Here is a 23,033-nt window from a genome sequence, read left to right on the forward strand (position 1 = left end):
TAATAAACAAATTAACTACTGAGCAAAGCCAAAACAAAAGAAAGAACCAAGAGTGGTGCAACAACCCCACGGAAAAGAGGTCAAAGGAAGTTTGCAGGGCTGATACCTGCACTGTTAGCAGCATCCCATCACCACGCAGCTCTAGAGTAGGGGATGAAGGGCACCACCAAAGACATGACATGGCAGGACAGCCATGGTTAGCAGCAGGGAAGCTGCCCATGGGCACTTAATGTCAGCATGGCTGCGTGCAGGGCCAAGCTATCCCAGCACTTTGGGGGGATGGTGGCACAGAAAGCAATGGTAAACCACACACGTGCACGAGTCACAAAGCATCCGAATGTATCCCCAACTGCTTGTCAGTGACTGGGCTCAACCAGAAAGGGCTTTTCAACAGCGATTCCACACACATTTCTTCTGGGCCTGCTTTCCTTCAGTGGTTTCATTAGCAAATTGGAAAATGTAAGGCAGGCTGTGCTTTTGAAACACATCGGTGACACCAAACCGAGGGGAGTCAAAGCCTGCTGGGAAGCAGCAGTCCCTGAGGAGCTGGCAGAGGGAGCAGAGCTCAGGAGGAGTTGGTGCTAAAAGGCCGTGGCAGGATGGAGCCGGCTCGTGTGGGATGCAGCCTCCATGCAGCTGATGGAACTGCATTCAGAATGGCTGGAAACAGGGAGGAGTGGGAGAAGTCCATTGGGCTTCCCCAAAGACAACAGGTCTGACCAGCTATAAGGACAGAACCCACACAAGCTGAACACATGACTTCAACACAGCAAAGTGCAAGGTTTTGTACTTGAGACGGAGGAATCCCAGGCATATATATAGGTGGGAAGAAGAAGTTCTTGAGAGCAACCCTGTGGATGCCCCATTCAACCCTGGAGGTGTTGAAGGCCAGGTTGGATGGGGCCCTGGGCAGCCTGGGCTGGTATTAAATGGAGAGGTTGGTGGCCTTGAATGTGGCAGGGGGGTTGGAGCATGCATTTGCCACGGAACCCAGACAAAGCCTAATTAACCTTGCAGAGTTCGAACCGTTCATCAGACCCTGAAAAAAGAGTCACTAACTCTGCCTTAAGCATCTGTGATCCAAGACTGAGGTCTGGAACTCAAAACCCCTCCCTACCCACAAATCTCAACCTCATCCCAGACTGCAGCCCTCTCCTGCAGTGCCGTCATTGAAAGCTCATCCTCTTTCTAACTATAGATGCCTACTCTGGGAAACTCATCTGGAAGATGCAGACAGCAACAGCATCACCACCAGGCAGGAAATGGGGATGAACAGGCAGCAGCATTTGGGATGTGTGTTACCACTGAAGGAAGCCCAGACTCACATTCCTGTGCAAATATTTGCGTCTGTTAAAGAGAGGAAAAAACAGTAATGGGCTTAAATTGCCCAGGAGAATTAGGTTAAACGTTAGACACAAGGTTTTATAGTTGTAATACCAAAACAGATCATCTGGGCACTTTATGGAACTGGTTTAAATTGATCATTTCTAAGAATAAGTTAGGAAAACGTAGGAGTAGATCAGACAGATTTGCTCCTGGAGAGACCAAACACCTCCGCAGACAGGGATTGGATGGAATAGGTGGCTTCTGGAGGTTATTTATGTTTAATAGGTCTGAAGAGAAGAGCTGGAGCTGTTTGGAAACCACCTGATGTTGGGCAGGAATGGGGCTTCGGGCACCCCATCTCTCCCAGCTTTTACAAGGACTTCAAAGCACCCAACTCCACTTTCACTGATGGTAAAAGGGCAAATTCCCATTTCCTTCATTAGTACAAGATCAAGTCTTTGGTTTTATAACGCTCTAAAGCCTCCTCATATGTTCACTTACGACAGTAAAGACTTTCAGACTATACATTGGAAAAATGGAGCCACTGTAAAGCCACAGCCATCTCCGGGGTAGAACACAACTGTTCTGTGCCAACAAGATCCTGAAGAAAACGACGGATAATTACCCTAATTGAAAATATAATGGAACAACTTGGTTATAACGTCCTTGTGTTACAGAACAAACTTCGGACGATGAAAGGCATGAAGTGGGAGAGCTTGAAGCAATTAGCATTCGGCCTTGAGAAGAGCCAGGAAATGTAAGGAGCAACCCCAGGCAGGAGAGCCAGAACAGCCCCAGCAAACATGAATGCCCCCAGCTGAGGCGACTATGGAGAGAACTGGCCACGAGCACAGCTTTCAACTTCTCTTTTTTTTCTTTATAAGTGAGCACAATGGAAACAATTCCCCCAAGAACAAAAGCGATGCGTCAGCAGGGCCCTGCTCTCCCAAGCTCTTTCAAGTTGGAAGGACAGTTGATTGGCACCATGTGTAGGATAGGAATGCTAGCTAGAACCAAGCGAGATAAATTTCAGCCCATCCAAGCTGGTTAACATTAAGGCAGAGATGAATCATCTTTTTACAAGGCCTGTAAACAAGATGGTTTGAAAAGAGGCAGAAATGTAACGATACGCCCTAATCACACTTAAGTTTGCAGGAATGGAATTATTGGTAGGAAAAGCGTGAAAATTAGGGGCAGACACAAACCTGCAAGGATCAGATGTGGAATCGGAGCCACAAATGATGTGCGCCCCCCTCCCTTCCCACAGCGCTGTGCTGGCACATTGAGTGCCCACAGCAAGGACCCAACCAACATATCTGGGTGTGCTGCAGTGTGGGCTACTTTCCTTTGGTACCCCCCAACTGAGAAGGAAATAGCAGCTCCAGAGCAGGGAACGTGCAATTCCAGAGCTATGCAAGACCAGGATGTAGCAAAAGATGAGACCAGAAGTTCAGGGGATGGAAACAGTGCCTTGGATACAGCAGGACTCTGAGATCAGGGAACCAGGGAAGCGGTAGAGTCAACTCACATGAGGAACTCGATGCCTCTGAGGTTTCCACATCCCTGCCTAATACATTAGGAAGATGTCCAAACCCAAATACCCTTTGAGACGGAACACAGAGGCATCAGGACCAGTTTTAGCCCAAGATCCACACAGGTGTGACAGGATGTTACCTCCACTATCAGAACATCTCCCAGTGAGGACAATAAGAGGCACCACCTAAGCAGGTGCAGCAGGCTGATCACATAAGCAGAGCTGGCATCCCTCCTTCTTCTCAGCCCACTTCCTTACCCCCAAACCTGTTCCACTTTTGGGGACTGCTCTGAACTTCTGCTTTCCTGCAGTTTTTTACCCCAGCTGGGAAGGAAGGAGCAGATATTGCAGTCTTTAATCACTGGGAAGGAGCAGCGCCAAGGAGCGATGAGATGTGGTTTTGTTTGTTTTGGCAGACAGTTCTGCCATATATTCACACCTCAGCTCGAACAAATTAGTCCAACAAAACATCAGAAGGCACCCAAATAACTGGGAAGTAATTTCACATCGTGCTGCTGACGGGTGTCTCAATAGCAGAAGGCTTGAGACTGAAAGCATGTCTTCACTTTTGGCATTTCATACACTTATTTGACCTTAATTACACAAAAGGCATCGCATTTCCAAGATGAGGAAGTGCTCTGCAAGGGTGGGAAATAGCACAAGGACCCAGAAACCTGCCTACAAACACAGCATCCCTGCATCATGGCATCATTTAGGTTGGAAAAGACATTCATGGGCATCGAGTCCAACGACATTCTGGGTATGTAGTGATCCTGGAGGTCTTTTCCAATGTTGGAGATGCTACAGAAGCAGAAAATGCTTTGGGTTGGAAGGGACCTTTAAGATCACCTCGTTCCAACCCCCTGCTATAGGCAGGGATGCTTCCCTTTAGAGCAGGCTGCTTGCAGCCCCATCCAGCCTGGCCTTGAATGCTTGCAGGGAGAGGTGGATCATTCTACACTCTGCCATATGCAGTAGCTCTGCATGCTACGTCTGCAGGGTTTTCTTGTGCAAAGGAGGCACAAGGGATGCACACAAAGCACAGACACACAAAAATCAACCCCTCACATCTCCCACAAACACCACCCTACAGTATATTTCTTCCTGGAACCAGACGCTGCCCATCTCCTATACAATGAGGGGCAGTTATTCAGACTCTCCCCCAGCCCTACAAAGACTTCCAAGAAGGATTTCTTCAAGGGATCACCCCGAGCAGACAAAAACAAAGCAGTGGGAGCCAGCCTAGTCAGCAATTCTTGCGTAACACTGATTCTCGTGGGCCAGCTTGCCTTTCGGTGCAAGATAGCTGGAGGCTCTCCTGGGATACATGGTACAGACGCTGGTTCTCAGCTCCTCCCAGCTGTCTGGCCACAGGCTGAGAAATGCCTCAGTCTGACTCAGCACTCAGACACTGAGCTGTTGTCCTTTTAAGAGCTGTTCTCCTATTCCTTTGGGAGACAGCTGAGGGATTGGGGATGTTTATGCAGTGCAGGAGACTGCTTAGGCCCATGCAAAGACCTGTAAGAGAAATGGCACCCAGACTGTCGGGAGCAGCTAAAGCAAGGCCATGGGGTCAGCAGCGCTGCAGGAGCAATGTGAGAGCACGCTCTAAGCAATCTTTCAGGCCAGCATTCATCCAAAAGCAGCACAAAGAGAACAAGTCCCATGCAAGATGTGCTGACAAGAGCTTAATGCACCGGACATGAAACAGAGCAGCAGCAGCAGGCCAGTGACTAGAAGCATCACTGTTGCCAGCAAAACCGACCTTAGGTGAGCAAACAGCAAAGATGGCCCATATGTGCAAAAGCCTCACCCCAGATACAGGAAAATAAAGATTACAGGGAGGAGGCATGGCAACACTTGACTCTCGAACTTGCATGAAGCCCAAAGGGGAGTGAAGGCAACGTGTCTGGGGAAACACACAGCTCTGACAGGACCTAAAAAGCAGATGTAAATCAAAATGAAGGTCAGAAGCAGGGACTGAAAGCCTGGCAATGCGAAGCTGTACATACCAGGTACGGAGGCAATTTGACCATAGCCTTTATTTATGGGGATGTGGACATCAGCAGTGCTCCCGGGGGCCTTCTTACCTTCCCTCACAGCTCAGCAGCTTATGGAGCACACGAGAGCAGGGCTGAGAAGCAGACATACACAGAGCAAGGTAATTCAGAGCTACCAAAGGGACACAGCCCTGCTGACAGCAGCCCAAAGCCATCAGCCCAGCCCCTGGGCCAGCAGAGCTTTAAGTGGCACCGCCACCCTGTGTCACTACAGCCAAACTGCACTGAGGCTCGGCTTAAAACAAGGCATAATTGGCTTTTTAGCACGCAGGAAAGCCAAGCCAGGCCAGCTTGGTGAGCTGGAAAGCCTCGTGTTGAACACTGTGTGCAGGGAGCCTGCAGCCAAGGGCTTCATGCTGTCGTGTGAGCCAGACTCCAAGCGCTGTGGGTTTCCTAAGCCTCGAAGCAAGACAAAGAATCAGCAAGGGCAAAGTTCCCTCAAACTACTGAAACTTGCAGAGTCAGCAAAACCCGTTGGGAAACAGCGCATCACCTCCTTGTTGAATGCCCTGTCCATCCCTGGAGGTGTTCAAGGCCAGGTTGGGTGAGGACCTGGGCAACCTGGGCTGCTGTTAAATGTGAAGGTTGGTGGTCCTGCCTATAGTGGGGGGGGGGGAGAGGGGGGAGGGGGGGGGGGTTGGAGCTTGATGATCCTTGAGGTCCCTTCCAACCCAGACCATTTTATGAATAAACTGTGCTCATCATTGCACCAGACCTCAAGTCCACATAAATTTCAGACCCCTGGCAAGCACACAGATTACAGCAGCCAGCTGTATCCGAGGTGGGTATAGAAAACCTGGCTTGGCAGCAAGCACTGCAGCATCAGCAGGGTGGGCTTTGGGGTGTTTGAGCCAACAGGGGCAATGCAGCACTGGATCAGGTTGCCCAAGGAGGCTGTGGATGCCCCATCCCTGCAGGCATTCAAGGCCAGGCTGGATGTGGCTCTGGGCAGCCTGGGCTGCTGGCTGGTGACCCTGCACACAGCAGGGGGTTGGAACTGGATGATCATTGTGGTCCTTTTCAACCCAGGCCATTCTGTGATTCTATGACATTTCAGCAGCTTCCAGTCAACAGAGCAGCTTCAGCACAGGAAAACTCCAGGCATAACAAGGCTGTCCTGGTATTTATACCCTAAAGTGGTGCTGTTATAATGAGCCCAAACTTCCCATACCACCTGCACAGGTAAAGGCACGAGTGCCCTTGTGCAAGGCTGAGCGGCACCAGGCAAGGGCTGGGGGAAACTACAGCCATCCCAGGCCACACACACAGCCTAAAAACCCATGCCCGAGTTGTTCAAAAGGTCTCATCCTTTCTTCTTGCCCTGTTTGCAGGAGCCCATTGCCAACCATTGTTCTCAGCAGCGGGGAAGTTCCCTCGTGTGCTCCCAGTGGCAGTGGTTGCTCATGAGCAATCCAAACTCATCTCCCACCAGCTGTCCCCATAGGATGGTGATTGTCACAACGGGGCTGAGTCACACTCACACCCTCCTCCACCTCCTCCTCTCAGTCAGAGAGACATTTCCCTATTCCAAACAACCGTGCTAATTACAATTAATCGCAGTGAACTGCAATTGGGTTGTTTTTTTTCTTAACTGGCAACAAACCAGTTCACAATGCATGAAGATATGAAGATATGAAGACATGAAGACATGAAGACATGAAGACATGAAGACATGAAGACATGAAGACATGAAGACATGAAGACATGAAGACATGAAGACATGAAGACATGAAGACATGAAGACATGAAGACATGAAGACATGAAGACATGAAGACATGAAGACATGAAGACATGAAGACATGAAGACATGAAGACATGAAGACATGAAGACATGAAGACATGAAGACATGAAGACATGAAGACATGAAGACATGAAGACAGCTTAGACTGTAACCAAGGGGCTCGGGGAGAAGAGAAACCAAAGCAACAGTGCTGGCTGATTCGCTATGATTTGAGAACGCAATTCTCCATCACTCTAAGTAGTGCAATGGCAGTAGGATAGCACAGGGAACATTAGGAAGATGAATACTTGCACGTAGAAACTAAGCAAGACAGAATGGTGAGCCTATATATGTCATGTCTACATAGAAATAAGGGCCAAAAGAAGTCATTATCATGAGGGACCATTCAGCCACAGAGAGAAGCAAAGGGAAGATGCATTGAGACCCATGTATCCAAAAGTAAGAGATAACCGAAGCCATAGCAAAATGCAGTACTACCCAAGGCAAACCTTACAGGCCCCCAGCTGTAATACATCTTTCTGCATATAAAAGGACGGGGAAAAGAAGCAGGTAACCAAGAGACAGAAACAGTGATAATCCCACAGCACAGCCCAGAATCTCACTGTGCAAATAAAGCCATTTGTTACTGCAAGGATTGCACAACTGAACAGCCTGATGGGACTGCTCGCCCCACAGCTGCTGAGCAGCCCTATGATAAGGGCTCTGTGCTGAGCAGTCCTTTGCTTGCAAGCGCAGCAAAGCAAAGATGGCAATCCAGATGGAACAGCTGCAGCTCAGGAAGATCCTGAACCTCTTCCATACGTGAAGGGAAAGTGTTTGTATATTAATAACAAGGGATATGTCCTCTTGAAGGACCTGCAGTGGGAGATTAGACTGACTGGAAACAAGGCAGAGGCTGTAAAGTGATTCGGGACACCCACAGGCTGAATGCTGTCCGCATACAGATGTGTCCCGTGGAATATGGCCACACTCCCTTCAACAGAAGGGCAGCTCCATGACTGCAGCCTTCAACACTCCTCCTCATCTCAGCCAAGCAACAGTACTGCAGTTTGCCACTTGATGGCACCAAAGGAAATCCTAAGTTTTTCATGCGCCAACAACAGATTTGGAAAAGATGGTGAAGGTCTAAAGCCCTGGAAAAGGTTGTATATAATATATATAAACAAACACACACAGAACACTGTTTCTTAGCCTGTAATATTCCTATCCAGTAGAGGGGAGCGCAGCAAGGAGCCCAAAGACCAAGGTCACCACAGCAGACCCTGTAGACAAGAAAAGCAAGGCAGAGCCAGCTTTGATCAGGAGGTGAGAACAGCACTGAGGTTCTGGGTCACCCTGGCACAGAGACATGAGGGGAAGTCACCATCCCTGAAGGTGTTCCAGAACCATGGAGATGTGGCACTGGGGGATGTGGTCAGTGGGATGGGTTGGGCATCTTTGTGGTCTCTTCCAACCTTAATGATAACATGATCTACAGAATGATAGAATGGCCTGGGTTGAAAAGGACCACAAGGATCATCTGGTTTCAACCCCCTGCTATGTGCAGGGTCACCAACCAGCAGCCCAGGCTGCCCAGAGCCACATCCAGCCTGGCCTTGAATGCCTGCAGGGATGGGGCATCCACAGCCTCCTTGGGCAACCTGTTCCAGTGCATCACCACCCTCTGGGTGAAAAACTTCCTCCTAAGATCCAACCCAAACCAGCAGAGATCTGAGTTTGTTTTAAAAGCACATCATGTTTCAGAAAACATCTGGGATATGTTTCTCCTCGTGCCAGGTACCTGAGAAACAAGCACTCTGTTCTTTAAAAGGATTTAGTAAGAAGTGCCAGACTGAGAAACAGGCGTGAAGATTTTACCTCCTATTTACGTCTGCTGGTATTAGAGCAGACAGCTTGCTGTGTTGCAGCTTAATGAAAAACCCATGCTGAAAGTTAAAACCCAAAATACAAAGCAAACTTGTTCTGGATGATGGACTCAAACAGCCGCAGATCTTCAGGGTCATAGACAGCCAGAGAAATGAAGCATCTTGTAAAAGCAAAAACAAGAAAGCATAAGGATAAATTAGCTTTACCACCATGGAGAGTGCTATGTGGACTCCTGCTCAGTGAGGGCATGAAGGCTGTGCTCAAACAGCATGTGCTCATCTGGGAACTGGGGATACACATCCCATTTGCTGTGCAGTAGGACAGTGTTGGAACCCAGAACTACAAGGAGAACTTCAGACCCAGTTCAGTTTGTTGACACTGTTAACAGAGAGAAAACACCAGCCTGTGTATAGACAGGGGATGCTGACTTTCAGTTGATTCAAGGCTTAAGGAAGGAAAGTTTAGTTTGTAGTGATGAGGTGCTGGAACAGCTGCCCAGAGAGGCTGTGGATGCCCCATCCAACCCTGGAGGTGCTCAAGGTCAGGTTGATGGGGCCCTGAGCAGCCTGGTCTGCTATTAAATGTGGAGGTTGATGGCCCTGCCTATGGTGGTGAAGTTGGAGCTTCATGATCCTTGAGGTCTCTTCCAACCCAGGCCTTTCTGTGATCCTGCACTGAAGCTCAAGCAAAGGTCACAGCCTTTATTTGGGATTTTATGACCTGCATTGTGCAAAGGTCAGAGAAGATAAATTAATAGTTCCTTCAGCCTTTCGAAAGAGAAAACAAAACCCTATCAACGCTGCCAAGGAAAGCAGAGTGCTGCAAAGGGAGGCTGAACACCGGCACACAGAATGCTGCTGTAGGCATCTATCCATCAGCTTCCACCTTGAGATCGACCTTCTCAAAGATGCAGCACAGCATTCCAAGTCAAGACACCATTCTGATTTAACATCCATCTCCCTCACAGCTCTATGGAAGGAGTGGGCTCCACAGCACCGATGGCAGCGGTGTGAATTGGGTCTGAATTGAGCCTGGAGCTGCACGAAGCACTGCCACTCAGCATTCCTTAACAACCCGTGGATGCATATTTGCACTCCTAACACCCAACAGCCCCATCAACAAAACACATGATGACTCTATGGATTGCCCACGAAGACTGGAAAAGGCCTCCAAGATGAACACCGACCCCAGTGCATCCCCCTCGTGCAATAGATATCAAAACCAGAATCATTCTGAAATGCAAACAGCTCAGATTGGGTTGTTTTTTTAAGTGCCTGCAGCAAAAATGAATCCTAATAGCCCCAAATGATGGAACCTCTCATATAAGGGTTCCTAGAGAGTCTTCAGGCTCCAGCTCTGTGTGCTGCTCCGTGCACAGCTATCACTGCAGCAGAACAAAGCAACCCTCTGCAGCTATTTAGGACAGGAAGCGAAGGGTGCTGTGTCCAACTGATAGTGCAAAAGGAATTTTAAAAAGGCAACGTGTCATGTCTCAGGCCTAGGGCCAATTTGCTTCAAAGGACCTCAGTGTCCCCCAGTGGGAAAATTAAGAAGAAAAAGCAGACGCGAAGAAAACAAAGAACTGAAGCAAGGAGCTCTGACACTCACCCCTTGCCCACAGCAGGAGGCAGCCGCAATGGGTCGGCTGTTAGTGCACTGACAGAGCTTAGAGACTTAGTGTAGACACATAGGATGGCTTGGGTTGGAAGGGACCTCGCAGCCCCCATAGCCCCACTCCATTCAGCCCCCAAGCAGCTCAGGATGCCCAGGGCCTCATCCATGGCCTTGGGAACTTCCAAGGGATGGGACATCCTTGTGATGTTGGAAGCAGATGAGTCCAGAGGAGGCCACAATGATGATCAGAGGGCTGGAGCACCTCCCCTATGAAGACAGGCTGAGGGAGCTGGGCTTGTACAGCCTGGAATAGAGATGTCTCTGGAGAGACCTCATTGCAGCCTTCCAGTACCTAAATAGAGCTTATAAACAGGAGAACCAACTTTTTACACGGTTGATAAATAATAAAAGAGGGGAGATTTAGGTTAGATGTGAGGAGGAAACTGTTCACTCAGAGGTGAGGCCCTGGCACTGCTGCCCAGAGAGCTGTGCTGCCCCATCCCTGGTCATATTGGGACTGAAGGGGCTTTAAGGTCCCTTCCAACCTTACCATTCTGTGCCTATTTACACTTCTGCCTTGTCAAAATACGCGTGTCATTCAGCAGCCATTTAGAGTCCTTCCTCGAGAGGAAAAAATAAAGCTCTGACTTTTCCTGTTTGGGAAGCGGGCAAAAGGAAAAACATAGTAGTGCATTGCTTCAAGTTAAAACAAATAACAAAAAAAAAAAAAGAAAGAAAAGCCATCAGCACAGAGCAGGATGTGTAAAAATAGGGCTGCTGATTAGATGAGGACAATCGACTGTTTATGAGTTCCACCTCCCACGCTCAGACAGGGTTTGTCCCTCTCACACGACACAGCCGGCTGGCCTTCACCCACCTCCTGCCCATACAGAAGGCTGTGGTTCCCAACTGATATCCAAGCAGCATGTAGATCCAAGCAAGCCCTAAACAGCTGCCATGGGTGCTAAGACAAAGTCCCAGCTGCAGTGATGCCTTACCTGAGCTATTGGGCACGTAGCCTAATTTCAGGAGCTCCCCATTTTCATCTCCGAGCTTCCATCAGCTCCCACATCTCCTCTCAGCTTCTGCATCCCATCCAAGAGAACAATAAAAATCCCTAAGCTGCCAATCTCTTGCACACAAAGGAGATGCAGGTGATCGGGGCTGTGCACGGAGCTGACCTCGTGCTCCTGCCCACCCCTGGGGACAGGTTATTTTCAGCTGGCTCAGATGGGGAAGCGCACGGCTGAGCAATCAACTTTGCACAGCTTCAAGCATGAGCTGCTCTAAAAATATGATCCACATTAAGGAGACTCGAAAGAAAAAAAAAAAGCACGCCAAGAGCTCATTAAAGAGCAGCAGAAAGTCTGTCAAAGTGAAAAACCAGCCCTCCTGCTTGTGCTTCAGGAGGGGGAAGGAGAAGGGTTTCCACAAAGGGCCTCAAGCACAGAGGTTTAAGGATCCAAACACATAAAGTACATAAGATCTTATAACTGAAAGAGGCCACAGTACATGAAATTGAGTGGTCACGCTTGTGTCCAAATCCTCTGAACAAAGAGGAAACAACCTACCGGGAAACGGGAAATAATTGGAATTTTTTTGCTATTTTAAGGATGCAAATTGTCCCAAAAATAAAAGTAAAGAAAATAAAAGCAAGAGCAAACCATTTGTCCTCACATTCACTAAAACACGCCATTACTAGTCTCTAACTTTCACGCTAGTGATGCCCAACCAACTGGTTGACCAGACAACCATTTCCAAACAGCTTTTGTATTACTCAGTATAGGAGTTGGTAGACCAAATCTTGTATATGGACTGCTGACAGGTGCTGGAAAGGTGAGTCTAAGAGCCTCAGAAAGTACCACGCACCCAAGTCACCTCCCATATGCCACCAGTTGACTGCCCAGCAATGCCCAACGCAACCAGCCAACCACCCAGCCATGGCCAACACCTCCAGCCAACTGCAAGGCCATGGCCAACACCTCCAGTCAACCACCCAGCCATGGCCAACGCCTCCAGCCAACTGCAAGGCCATGGCCAACACCTCCAGCCAACTGCCAGGCCATGGCCAACACCACCAGTCAACCACTCAGCCATGGCCAACACCACCAATCAATCACCCAGGCCATACCCAATGCCAACCAGTCAACCACATAGGCTATGCCCAATGCGCTGAGCGGTTCCAACTCCAGATTCACACGTTCTTCTCTGTCTCCCAGCAGACGGCAGGCAAGCAGACAATACGTCTTGTTATGTTACAACCTACAAGTCTTACACAGAAAACATTCCAAAATGCAATTAGCCTGAAACCAGCAGATTTTCATCTTGCGTCTCTGCCAACGTGAAGTCATTTTTACTGTATTGCTGATGGAGGTGGCAGGTTTTTTATGGCATTCTTCGGTGTTGGCAATGGAATTTATCTGTTTGTAATATCCCTCCCCAGCAAGAGAGTTTCTTTCAAAGACCCTGGCTATTCACACTGATAAATTCCCCCTGTGTACGCCCAATAGCTTTAACACAGTCTGCAACACCAATACCGGCTGTGGGACTGGTTGCAAACATCCCACTAATGTAGGTATTTTGCAAGTAACGGATGAGGAGTGAGGGGAAAAAAAATCAAAGAGTGAAAGAAATACTTCGTGTTTTTCATACATACAAAGACATTTTAGGGAATAAAGTCATCCCTGGGCAACAGTTCAGTCAACCAAAAATAGGACAGATGTGTTTGCCTGCAAGTCACCATCACGAAGCAGCTCACATTTCTCATGCATGACAGAAGTTCTCACGTGGTTCTTGCATTTTCAGCCCAGCCTCCAGCACACAGATGGGCAGATCCCAAGGCCAGGCACTCATAATGGGGCTTGCAGGAATTCCAGTGGGAGCTGATGGAGACAGTGCCATCAGCACCCCATAGCCGCTCACATTTCTTAGATAAGGAAGGAGTGCCGGCCTTTCCACAGCCCTAAATTGATACGGAGGATTGAGGAAAAATATCTTTATATGCAATGGCTGAATATATATTAAGATACATAGCACTCTTCGTGTATATGGCAAGTCTGTCCAAGAAATAATGTGAATATCATCGTTGTCTGCTTTGCTTGCACATATAAGAGTGCTAGATCTGTCAGCTCACTCAGCAGCTGGATGCTCTATGGAAGGAGATGGTTCCCCAGAAGGGTATGTCACCAAGATTGACTTTTTACATGGGCAGATAGTGAGAGGGCAAGGGAAAATGGCTTTTAATTCAAAGAGGGGAGATTTAGATTAGATATTATGGGGGAACGCTTTACTTGGAGCACAGTGAGGCCCTGGTACTGCTGCTCAGAGTTGAAGGTGCCCCATCCCTGGAGGTACCCAAGGCCATGGATGAGGCCATGGATGGGGCCCTGGGCAGCCTGAGCTGCACTTCCTGCTTTTATTTCCAGCTTCCATTTGTTTTTCTGTCCTTGCCCCTGCTTCTAACCTTTGCATTGCAGCTTTACCCACAAGTGTAATTAAACACGGTTGTGTTGTTATTACCTCTTAAAGGTTAAAGATAGAGTGCAGCCAGGTAGCTTAACAGGCACTAAAGCAGCCACGTCCCTCATGTTTTCCTCTTGTAATCCAATTATCCCTTCCCGTCATTATTTATAGTTTGCAATAAAAAACGAAAGCACATCCTAACTAGCTCAATGAGGATTAATTAACCTCACACCCTAACCGAGCATCCTGCACGCCAGGCTTTAAGTGAATGTCTGCCAGACTCAGTTCTGCCCATCAGCATTAAAAATGCTCCGGAAAAAATAATCCCAATAATTCTCTCCAGCTGCGTGAGCAAAACCCTGGAGAGGACACGGATCCCTTCAGGAAGGGCAGCGTGAAGAACTGAGCCTGAAGGCCAAACTCAGCCACGCACCACATCCCAGCTACAAGCTATTTCATGGTGCTTGGGCTCTCCTCATTCATGAATGGCATTTAACCTCACCTCCATGCCCCCAAAAACAGCTATTTGTAGGGAAAACAACAACATGCTCCTTTACTTCTAGCTTCCTTTGCAGGGATTTCTATTACTCTGAAGAATCTGAGAAGAATTCAATTACATCACCCTTCCCAGGAGAGAACACTTTGTTACTTGCTTCAGATTTTCACGTATTTAGTTTAAAATAAGAAAAGCAAGCAAGAGGACAAACAATGATGAAGCGCAGACAAATAAAGGATGATGAAAGAACTGCGGGGTTTTTTCTCCCCCCTACTACTCACTGCAAAAGAGTTCACCTTCCACTTACACGTACAGCACTATCTGAAGCTTTTAGCAAAGCACAACCCCTCTGGTGTGTTTCATAGAAGGCTGGGGATGTGTCATCTACCAGGTTCCCTTCCAGTGCCTATTTTGGACTTCTCTCCAACACAAAATGCATGCAGGCCTCCCCGGCACGCAGCACTTTCATGGCATGCTACCAACACGGGATGTTCCTTTTGAGCTGCTGCTTCTGAAGCAAACAAGCAGGACCAACACGCTACAGAGCAAATATGAGCAGCTCCTGGAGTTTGTGGGGTTGGGTTTGGGGTGTTTTTTTTTGCTGTTAGTTGCTTTTTGTTTTGGCAGACCCAGGAGAAACATCTACTATCAGTACTGCGGGGACCACAGAATAAACCCATACCTGAAACAAAGCCCACGAGTAACAGAGACACTGGAAAACTCTGTAAAGTTTCTCATACATTTGTGAACCTTGTAGGAAAGCAATCGTGATAGCAGCAGGCAGTGTTACTCAGAACAGGCAGCAGAGTATTGGCAGGCTGCCTGACCAGTGGTTATGTGGGCACAAAGCACCAACATGCTTGCAGACCCACACCGGCCCTCCTGTGGTCACCACTCTGAACCAGCTGCTAACACCACCACAGCTGGGCAGCAGCAGGAAATAGTGCTGGTTTGCTTGCTGGCTGCACAACTTTCTGCACCTCAGTTCAGCTCCAGAAGAAATCAAGATGGTCAGTGTTGCCACTGGTGGATGTGCAGCCCCAAGCAGAGCACCAGGAATTCCCAGGTGAGGTGTTCCATTCCGCACAAGCAGTCAAACAAGTCTGATCTGTGCAAGGTTATTCTGCAACAGGATCTATCTGCTTTGTTTCTACTTGCTGACCTTCATGCCGCCCTACAAAACACACTACAAGCTCACTGAAGAGTCCTCACGTTAACAATCAGATGCCACGGACTTGCCAAGAATTCATGGTGAGGAGATCTCTGCCTTCCTTTTGCAATGTTGGCAAGCTTACAGGCTTGCTAACTACAAGCTTACACATTTCTGAGCTGAGACCACAAGTAAATTCATGCAGAATTAAAGCCATCAGTCTGTCCCACCAACACCCCATGACCTTCCCCACATCTCCACTCCTGCCCAAACCCTTATTGCTTGCACACCACAGCTCTGCAGGGGTGTCCTGCGTGGGGTTCAGGCTCTGCTTAACTTCTCGTGACCTCACACACACCATCCTGCTCCACTCCACTCAGCTTTGAAAGCAAGAAGCAGATTACGTTGGCTGTCAGGAAAAGGCAGGCTGAGAATGATGCAGATGTATCTAACAGGAAGGATATAGTTACTCTAAGGAGCTACAATTAGAGTCATAAAGTCATCACAGAGTCTAGAACGGTTGGGTTGGAAGGGACCTTAAAGCCCTCCCAGCCTCCCCCTGCTATGGGCTGGGTGCCCCTCCATCCCCCATCCATGGCCTTGGGCAGCTCCAGGGATGAGGCACCCACACTGCTCTGGGCATCATTTGGTGTCTGCTGCTCTCTGAATCAGCGAGAGGACAAAAGGATTGGTGAGCTGCTTCAGTTGGTCTTTACTCTCAGCTCTTGACAACACAGAAGGAAAGCTAGCTTAAGAAAGGCCATATTTGGAAAATATTTCATTAATGGGTGCCACCTTCCAGAGGATTATACCTAGCAGTAAGGAAGCTCAACTCTGAGGAATCTCAGCTTCCTATTAATCCCTTCCTGGAGTCACCAAAGCCCTCATTGAGGCAGTGCATAGGAACAATGTGCATCCCAAAGCACTGTTTGAAACAAAGTGTGACAAACAAAGCCTGCAGCCTGGCTCAATTTTGACACCACTGGCTGGGACCAGATGTGCTCACCTTACCCATCTTGCCACTCGTGTCAGCACTGCTCAACAACTGGGCTCTGAGACATCAGTCTGAAAGTGAAGTCAGCGGCTTCATCCATCAGCTAAAATGCTGCCAAGAACCTCCCTCCCTTCCCTTCCAGCCCCCAGCCTTACACTGGAGCTCCTCATGACTCAGCAGAGAGGGGGCAAATGCTCCTGACATTCATCTTTCCATTCATCCTTCCCCTTTCTGCTCCTGATGCTCAGCCCCTCTGTCTCTAAGCAATGCCTGGACAAATGCAAAGCAGTGTGCGTTGGCCTCAGCAAACAGCCAGGCCTTGGGCCAACCCACTAGGAGAGCTGATGATCCAGACACTGATTTTCCAAATCAAAACAAGTTTGGAAGCACAGAGCTGAAATCCCAGCAGACAGACACACAGCGCATCCTCAGTGCTGGAAGATGAATGGTACCTGGAAACAGGCTGGCACTCACAGGGGAACAACTCCTCACCGTGACCTAAAGCTGCATTAGAAATCTTATCATAGGATGTTGTTCTCACGGCACACCCATAGGAAGCCAAGCAGACTGGTTGCCTATTTTTGACTTTGCTAGGAGCACACGATGGAGGTGGGAAAGCTCAATGAGAACTCCTGCAGCCTCAAGCCCAGAGCTGGGTTCCTACATCCAGCCAGAGCCAAACAAACCAGCCCCAAACAGATAACTGACAGAGTTCACTGAATCATTCAGGTTGGAAAAGAGCTTTGAGATTCCCCAACCCACCTCACCCCACAATCCCCACTGACCACATCCTTCAGTGCCACATCCGCACAGCTCTGGAACACCCCCAGGTGATCCCACCACTCTCTGGGCAGCTGTGCCATTGCCTGACTGCTCTTTTGGGGTAGGAATGTCTCCTAACATCCAACCTGATCCTCTGCTGTTACACCAAATCACGTCCCTCCATGTGAGAAGGAGGAGAACCGTTACTACTGCAAAGGAAAGCAGCGTGCTTCTTCATTTCTTCCCTTCTGAAAAAGGAAACTGCAAAGCATCAGCTACAAGCATTAAATGCTCGTGGGTGGGCAATGAAACTGCTTGAAAAGCATATTTATGCACTCCGAACCAGCAGTATCCGAACGATGAAGAAAAGGCATGATTGAATGCCTGCTGCATGCGTGCATGAGTCCAGAGTTTGTGCCACGGAGTGAGCTGACAACAGGAGATGCTCTGAGCAGTGCAGCAAGCCCAGCAGAGACCTTGGCTGAGCTGTGTGACATGCAATTAAAACTGCAGAACTCATCGCTTTAAGATGTTTACACGTTAGAGAGCTGGTGGGCTAAGTAAGAAGTTGAAGGGTAATCTGGGGGAGATCCATTGGAAGCTCCTGAGCAGAGCACTGCTGGTACGACCCGTACCAATAAAAGAAAATATCTAAAGAGCTTTTTTATCCATCTTTTCATCAGTCTGTTCTATATCTGAAGACAAATTGTGTACCCGACTTGTTTTCTCTGGATTAAGCAAGCCCGGTTAGTGCAGCTTCTCCCAGAGACTATGTTTGCTATCCTTTGGGAAAAGGAATTGCAAAGTAAGCACTACAAGGCTTCCTCAGCCATGGAATAAGCAGCTGTTTAGTTAAAAATAAAGACAAAATATCCTTCAAGATGCCCTTAGCGTGGCAGATAGAAAGGACTCATAAAACGTGAGATAATTATTAAGTAAATTAAGCGTACCTGCAGGCGATGCCACACACGGTTAAGGCAGACCGGTCCTCTATCACTGCTGGTGCTGAATGACTTCATGAGAGCTGTTGCTGCTATTTTCTCTTCCTGGCATCAGCCTGACCAGAAGGGAATGCTAATACAATTCCAGCGGCATTGCAATGAACTGTCTTGTAAAAGACACTTAATTATGTGCATATGAACAGAGGCGCAGACTCGCTTTCAGGAGATTGCAGTTTCCCTGTCTGGGTGGCAGGAGAATGGGATGAAAGATGCTTCAAAAGATCCTGTGAGGCTTTTATTAGCAGACAATTTACAGTTGTTATAAGCAGCTTCCTGAGCCAGCTCTGTGGGCAGCACTTAATGGCTAGCTGCTCTGCCACGGCCCCTTTGCTGGAGAGGCTGCAGTTCCACATTGCTATACATGAACCCAGAGATGGGACCTGCAGAGCCCAGGCAAAGCCAAGCAGGGATGACAACAACAACAACACAGCAAAGTCTGTAACTCTGCATATATCAGCACCAAGTTTGCACAGCGTTCAGTAGATTTTCTTCAGATGCTCCTCAGTTCGTTACCTGGGACCTTGGCAAGGTGTTTCATAGCCTGAGAAAATGCCCTCCATCCCAAATCTGCTGCAGGGTCTCCTCACCCTGGGAGGGCTCAGCCGAAGGGCAGACTGCAGCAAGCACAGCTGCCTACTGTCTGGAAAGGCAATCCCAAGAGCGACCAGGAGGCACCGTACCATCCTCACGCCTCCCCTCCAAAATACTAATAGGAAAAGCTTTAAGCCAGATGCCTGTCCTTACCCTCCCTTCACATCTGTAATGCAGACCGTTATCCTCATCTCACCCACTGCAGCAGAGATTAGGACCAGCTTGGCTCTCCTTCATTCTTCGCATCCAGCCCAGAAGATCGGCACATCACTACACGATGCCATGCATCCATCTGACCCTCCAGAGCACAGCTGGGCTCCCCAACCAACTAAGTGGTCTGCTGGGCACTCAAAGGGGCTAACAAAAGCCCTAACACATGCCTGGCCCTGTCCAAAACAGCAAAGCCCCAAAGTTCTGCACCAGAACATGGACTTGTAGACACAGGGCTGGGATAGTTGCAATTCAGACTGTTGCAGGACCTACTCTGATTCATCTGTACAAGAGGAAGCCAGGTGAAGCTCTTTTCATTAAGGAGGATATTAATCAGGAAGCCCAGAATCCTATAGAATTGCAGCTGAGAACTCGTTGCTTAAATGAAACCTATTGGCACATGAACACAGCACATGGCCAGGATGACAGAAGGGTCAGGCAGGTGGTTACAGGTCACCTGGGACATGGCTAATCCCTGACAGCTCGTGGAAAGTTGATAAAGGATTTAGAGAACAGAGCCTCATTACTGTCCTACTTTAATCTCAGTCAAGAGCTGCTTAGTAGAAACTATCCCCTATCAAGTATGCTCAATTTCATTCCTGGGTTGAATAACTTTGTAATTGCTCCAAACAAGCACAATCAGCAGACGGATCTGAGACAGAGCTATATTTTTCACTGGAGTTTCAAAGCTCACACTGAATGACTGATTGCTGATCTGATGTCCATCAGCTTTCTAAAGGGGTTTGGGTCGGCACTAATCCTACCATAACCAATAAAACCTCAATGGGAAGGGAAGGGTGATGATATAATTAGCAGATGGCACCAAAACTAGAAGAATAACAGCTCATGAAATTAAGGAACCACAGAGGAAAACCACTCACAGATCTCAGTCCTGCAGCAGAGCCAAGTGCACAAGACAGGTAGACCAAGGAGCAGGATCCACAGCTTCATCTGACTGCATCCAAGGAGTAAATCCTGTTACAATGCTGCTATGATGTTATAATGCTGCTCCAAGCCTTCAGTGTGCAAACAGGAGAGCACAGACATGATTTTATCCTCATTCAAAGCAGTGAGGAAGCAGCAAGAATGCCATGGCTACGTGGCCAGGAGGGTTTTTGTATAAGTTCTACACCAAAAGCTGCAAACACATCCTGAGAGCAGAAAGGTTCTAAGCAGGGACTGATTTAAAGAGCTCAAGCTGCAGAATGGAAAAGAAGATGAAGTTGTTACTTGAAATCACCAGCAGGTATTTTAACCACGAGAAAACAGAACCATAGAACCAATCTTGGGTTGGAAGGGACCTCAAGGATCATGAAGCTCCAACCCCCCTGCTGCAGGCATAGCTACCAACCTCCACATTTAATACTAGACCAGGCTGCCCAGGGCCCCATCCAACCTGGCCTTGAATACCTCCATGGACGGGGCATCCAACTCTCTGGGCAGCTGTCCCAGCACCTCACCACTCACAGTAAAGAGAATAGACATCTGCTGTTAAAGGACACTGCAGAGCAACAAGGGGAAAGGACAGCAAAATACCTGCGGGTTGAAACAGATTTTAGATGATTAGCAATGCATACAATCACAGGGGCTCATCTGCAGATGACAGCTGAGGGCAAGGAAAGTGAATGGCACTGCCCAGTCCGCATCCACAGCTGTCAGATGGAATAACCTCAGCGCTTCTCCTGCCCTTCTTCTGCACCAGCTGCAGCCATTAATGCATAATTGAGGAGTACGGGAAATGCTGGGCTGAAGATGGAGCATTTTATACCAAGAGCTCTAGGGAAGAGTGAGAAATCTGACCAACTTTGATTAGAAGCTGCAAAGGGATCCCAACAGAGAGAGTAGGCAGCAATCATCTCCTCATGTATGTCTATGAGAGAGACCTGGATGGCATCTGTGCCACAGCTCATCACACACAGCCGCGCTGTCCCAACACTCCCTTTCATGCCCCTGTTGTATATTTAGAAGGGAATTTCTCCCCCCCACACCCCACCCCAGCACCATAGAGGGGCTTTGTCCCACATGTGCACAAAAATCACAGCAAGAAAGCCAGACAAATGGGGCTGGAAGGGACTTCAAGCAGGCATCTCGTCCTTCCCCTGCCCCAGGGCACCAATTACTACACTTGCCCTTTTTCTAACTAAAAACTCTCCCTGGTGGGTGGGATGCCAACCCACCCAGCCAGATGAATTGGTTGGACCTTCACTTTAACCATCTTAACCCCTCGGCCACCTCCCCGATAACACAGACCAAGCACCAAACATCACACGAGGAGCACAACTCAGAGCAGCCATAGCACCAAGTTCTGTGTCGGAAGCTGCTAACAGTGCAGCACTGTAACGTTAACACGTTGGCAGCAAGACCCAGCACAGCCTATTTCTGAGCTCTGCTTCAGGACTGCTGTTCCTGGAAGGGAAGCCAGCTCAGCTCCTTGAAGACACACTTCTTCCATGATGCCCACAGCAGTGAGTCACCTTTACTGAGAGTTTCCATCATCTGCTTTTCCGGACTCTGCAGCACATCATGTTTACCATGAGCCAATCCAATTGAAGCCCTAAAGATCCTTGCAGCAGGTATTGCTTGTGCTTGGATCATGAACAAGCCTCCTAAGGAAGCACCGCTGGGCCTCAGTAAGCAATGCAGCAAAACACAAACCTCCCTTTGCCTCTGATGCTCACAAGTTTTTCTTCTGCACAGACGGACCCATCCAGCCTTAATATGAAGGAACGAGTTTAACTGCACTTCCTTCTATGAAACAGAACAAAAAGAACCACCCACGTTCCCCCCAGCAGTGGCAGTTCCCATACATTCGAACCAGTTGGTTCAGTTTTGGTGGAGAAACCCAACTCTCAGCGTGTCCCATCAACAGCATCACCCGGTTTACTTCCTAAGGAGAACTTCTGCAAGAAAAGGGCCATGTCCTAAAAACAAAACCAGCCAGATAAACGGGCAACCCCACAGCAAGGCCAGGTCCGGAGGAGGGTCACTAAGATGATCAGAGGGCTGAAGAAAAAGGTTGAGTGGACTGGGCTTGTTTAGCTTGGAGAAGACCCTGATGGGACCTCACTGTGGCCTTCCAATACTTAAAGGGAACATATAAACAGGAGAGAGGACGGCTGTTTATAAGGGTGGACAGTGATAGGACAAGGGGGAATGGGAGTGCTCAGAGCTCCTCCAGCCTGACATGAGGGCCTCCACGGATGGGACACCACCACCTCTCTGCACAAGCAGCCTTAGCGTAAAACACTGCTTCCTTATATCCAATCTAGATCTCCGATCTTTGAGTTGGAAACCATTTCCCTTTGCCTTATCACAGCAGACCTTGCTAAGGAGCCCGTCCCCTTTCAGCAGGGGGAAGGAGGGAGGAGGTGTCTTGTTTGCTGAATCGATTGCATGGCTTCCATCCGGACGGCGATGCTAACAGCGTGCTGCCTGCCTAGCAAGAGCTTATATAAGGTGAATGATGCATTTCTATCAGATTTAAAGGAAGAAAAAGATCTCTCACAGAAGCAAACTCGGGTCGGGCAGCCAGCTCTCCATCTTCCTGAACAACAACACAGCGGGAAGCACAGCTCCAAAACCCCTTAAGGGCATCAGAAGGAAACACTTCTTGGGATGGGAGAGTGCGATGGCAGATAGGGCAACGTCCACCCGCACTCCTGACCCACAGATAAGGCTGCAGGTAGCACAGCCGGGCTCTCCAGCTGGAGAAAGAGCTGTTTCATGGCAGAACAAAAGGGCCGTCAACCAACCGGCATCACCTCCTACCACGGGGCAGGACGGTGAGCAAACCCACACCGGGCGGGGCTGCAGCTTCCACAGGGGGCTCCTCTGCACCAAGGAAACACAGATCGGCCCTTCAGACCCCTCAGAGCAAGAGCAACGTCGGCAAAGGGAACACGGCGGCTCAGAGCCGGCTAAGAGCCCGCCCGAAGCTCTCCCGGCCCGGCACCACCTGCAGCCCCCGCCCCGCCCGGGCCGTACCTGAGCGTGGGGCCGATGCAGGCCGTGTCGGTGCTCTCGATCTCCCGCAGGATCCTCTCGTGTTCCGCCGCCGTCTCTAAGCTCTCCAGCTCCGCCATCTTCACACGGCGGGGGTGGAGGGGAGAGGTTGGGGGGGCGGGATGGGGATAGGGGGTGGGGGGTGGTTGTTCCGGCGGGGCACCCAGCAGCGCCGTGCCGCCCGGCGGACCCACCTACCTGCCGGCCCTCCCAGCTCCGCTC

At 49.1% G+C, this 23,033-nt stretch overlaps 1 protein-coding gene across 6 annotated transcripts in view; it reads right to left on the bottom strand.

Moving 5' to 3' along the window:
* The window catches only part of EXOC6B (exocyst complex component 6B), a 231,645-nt gene extending 208,612 nt beyond the window's left edge, over positions 1-23,033 (bottom strand). For all 6 annotated transcript variants that reach the window (XM_072334652.1, XM_072334651.1, XM_072334649.1 and 3 more), the window contains exon 1: positions 22,794-23,033. In XM_072334652.1, the coding sequence (XP_072190753.1) occupies positions 22,794-22,891 (98 nt within the window). In that variant the 5' untranslated portion in view covers positions 22,892-23,033. The remainder of the gene's footprint in view (positions 1-22,793) is intronic.

This window comes from Excalfactoria chinensis, chromosome 4 (genome assembly GCF_039878825.1).
Source record: "Excalfactoria chinensis isolate bCotChi1 chromosome 4, bCotChi1.hap2, whole genome shotgun sequence".
Lineage (NCBI taxonomy): Eukaryota > Metazoa > Chordata > Aves > Galliformes > Phasianidae > Excalfactoria > Excalfactoria chinensis.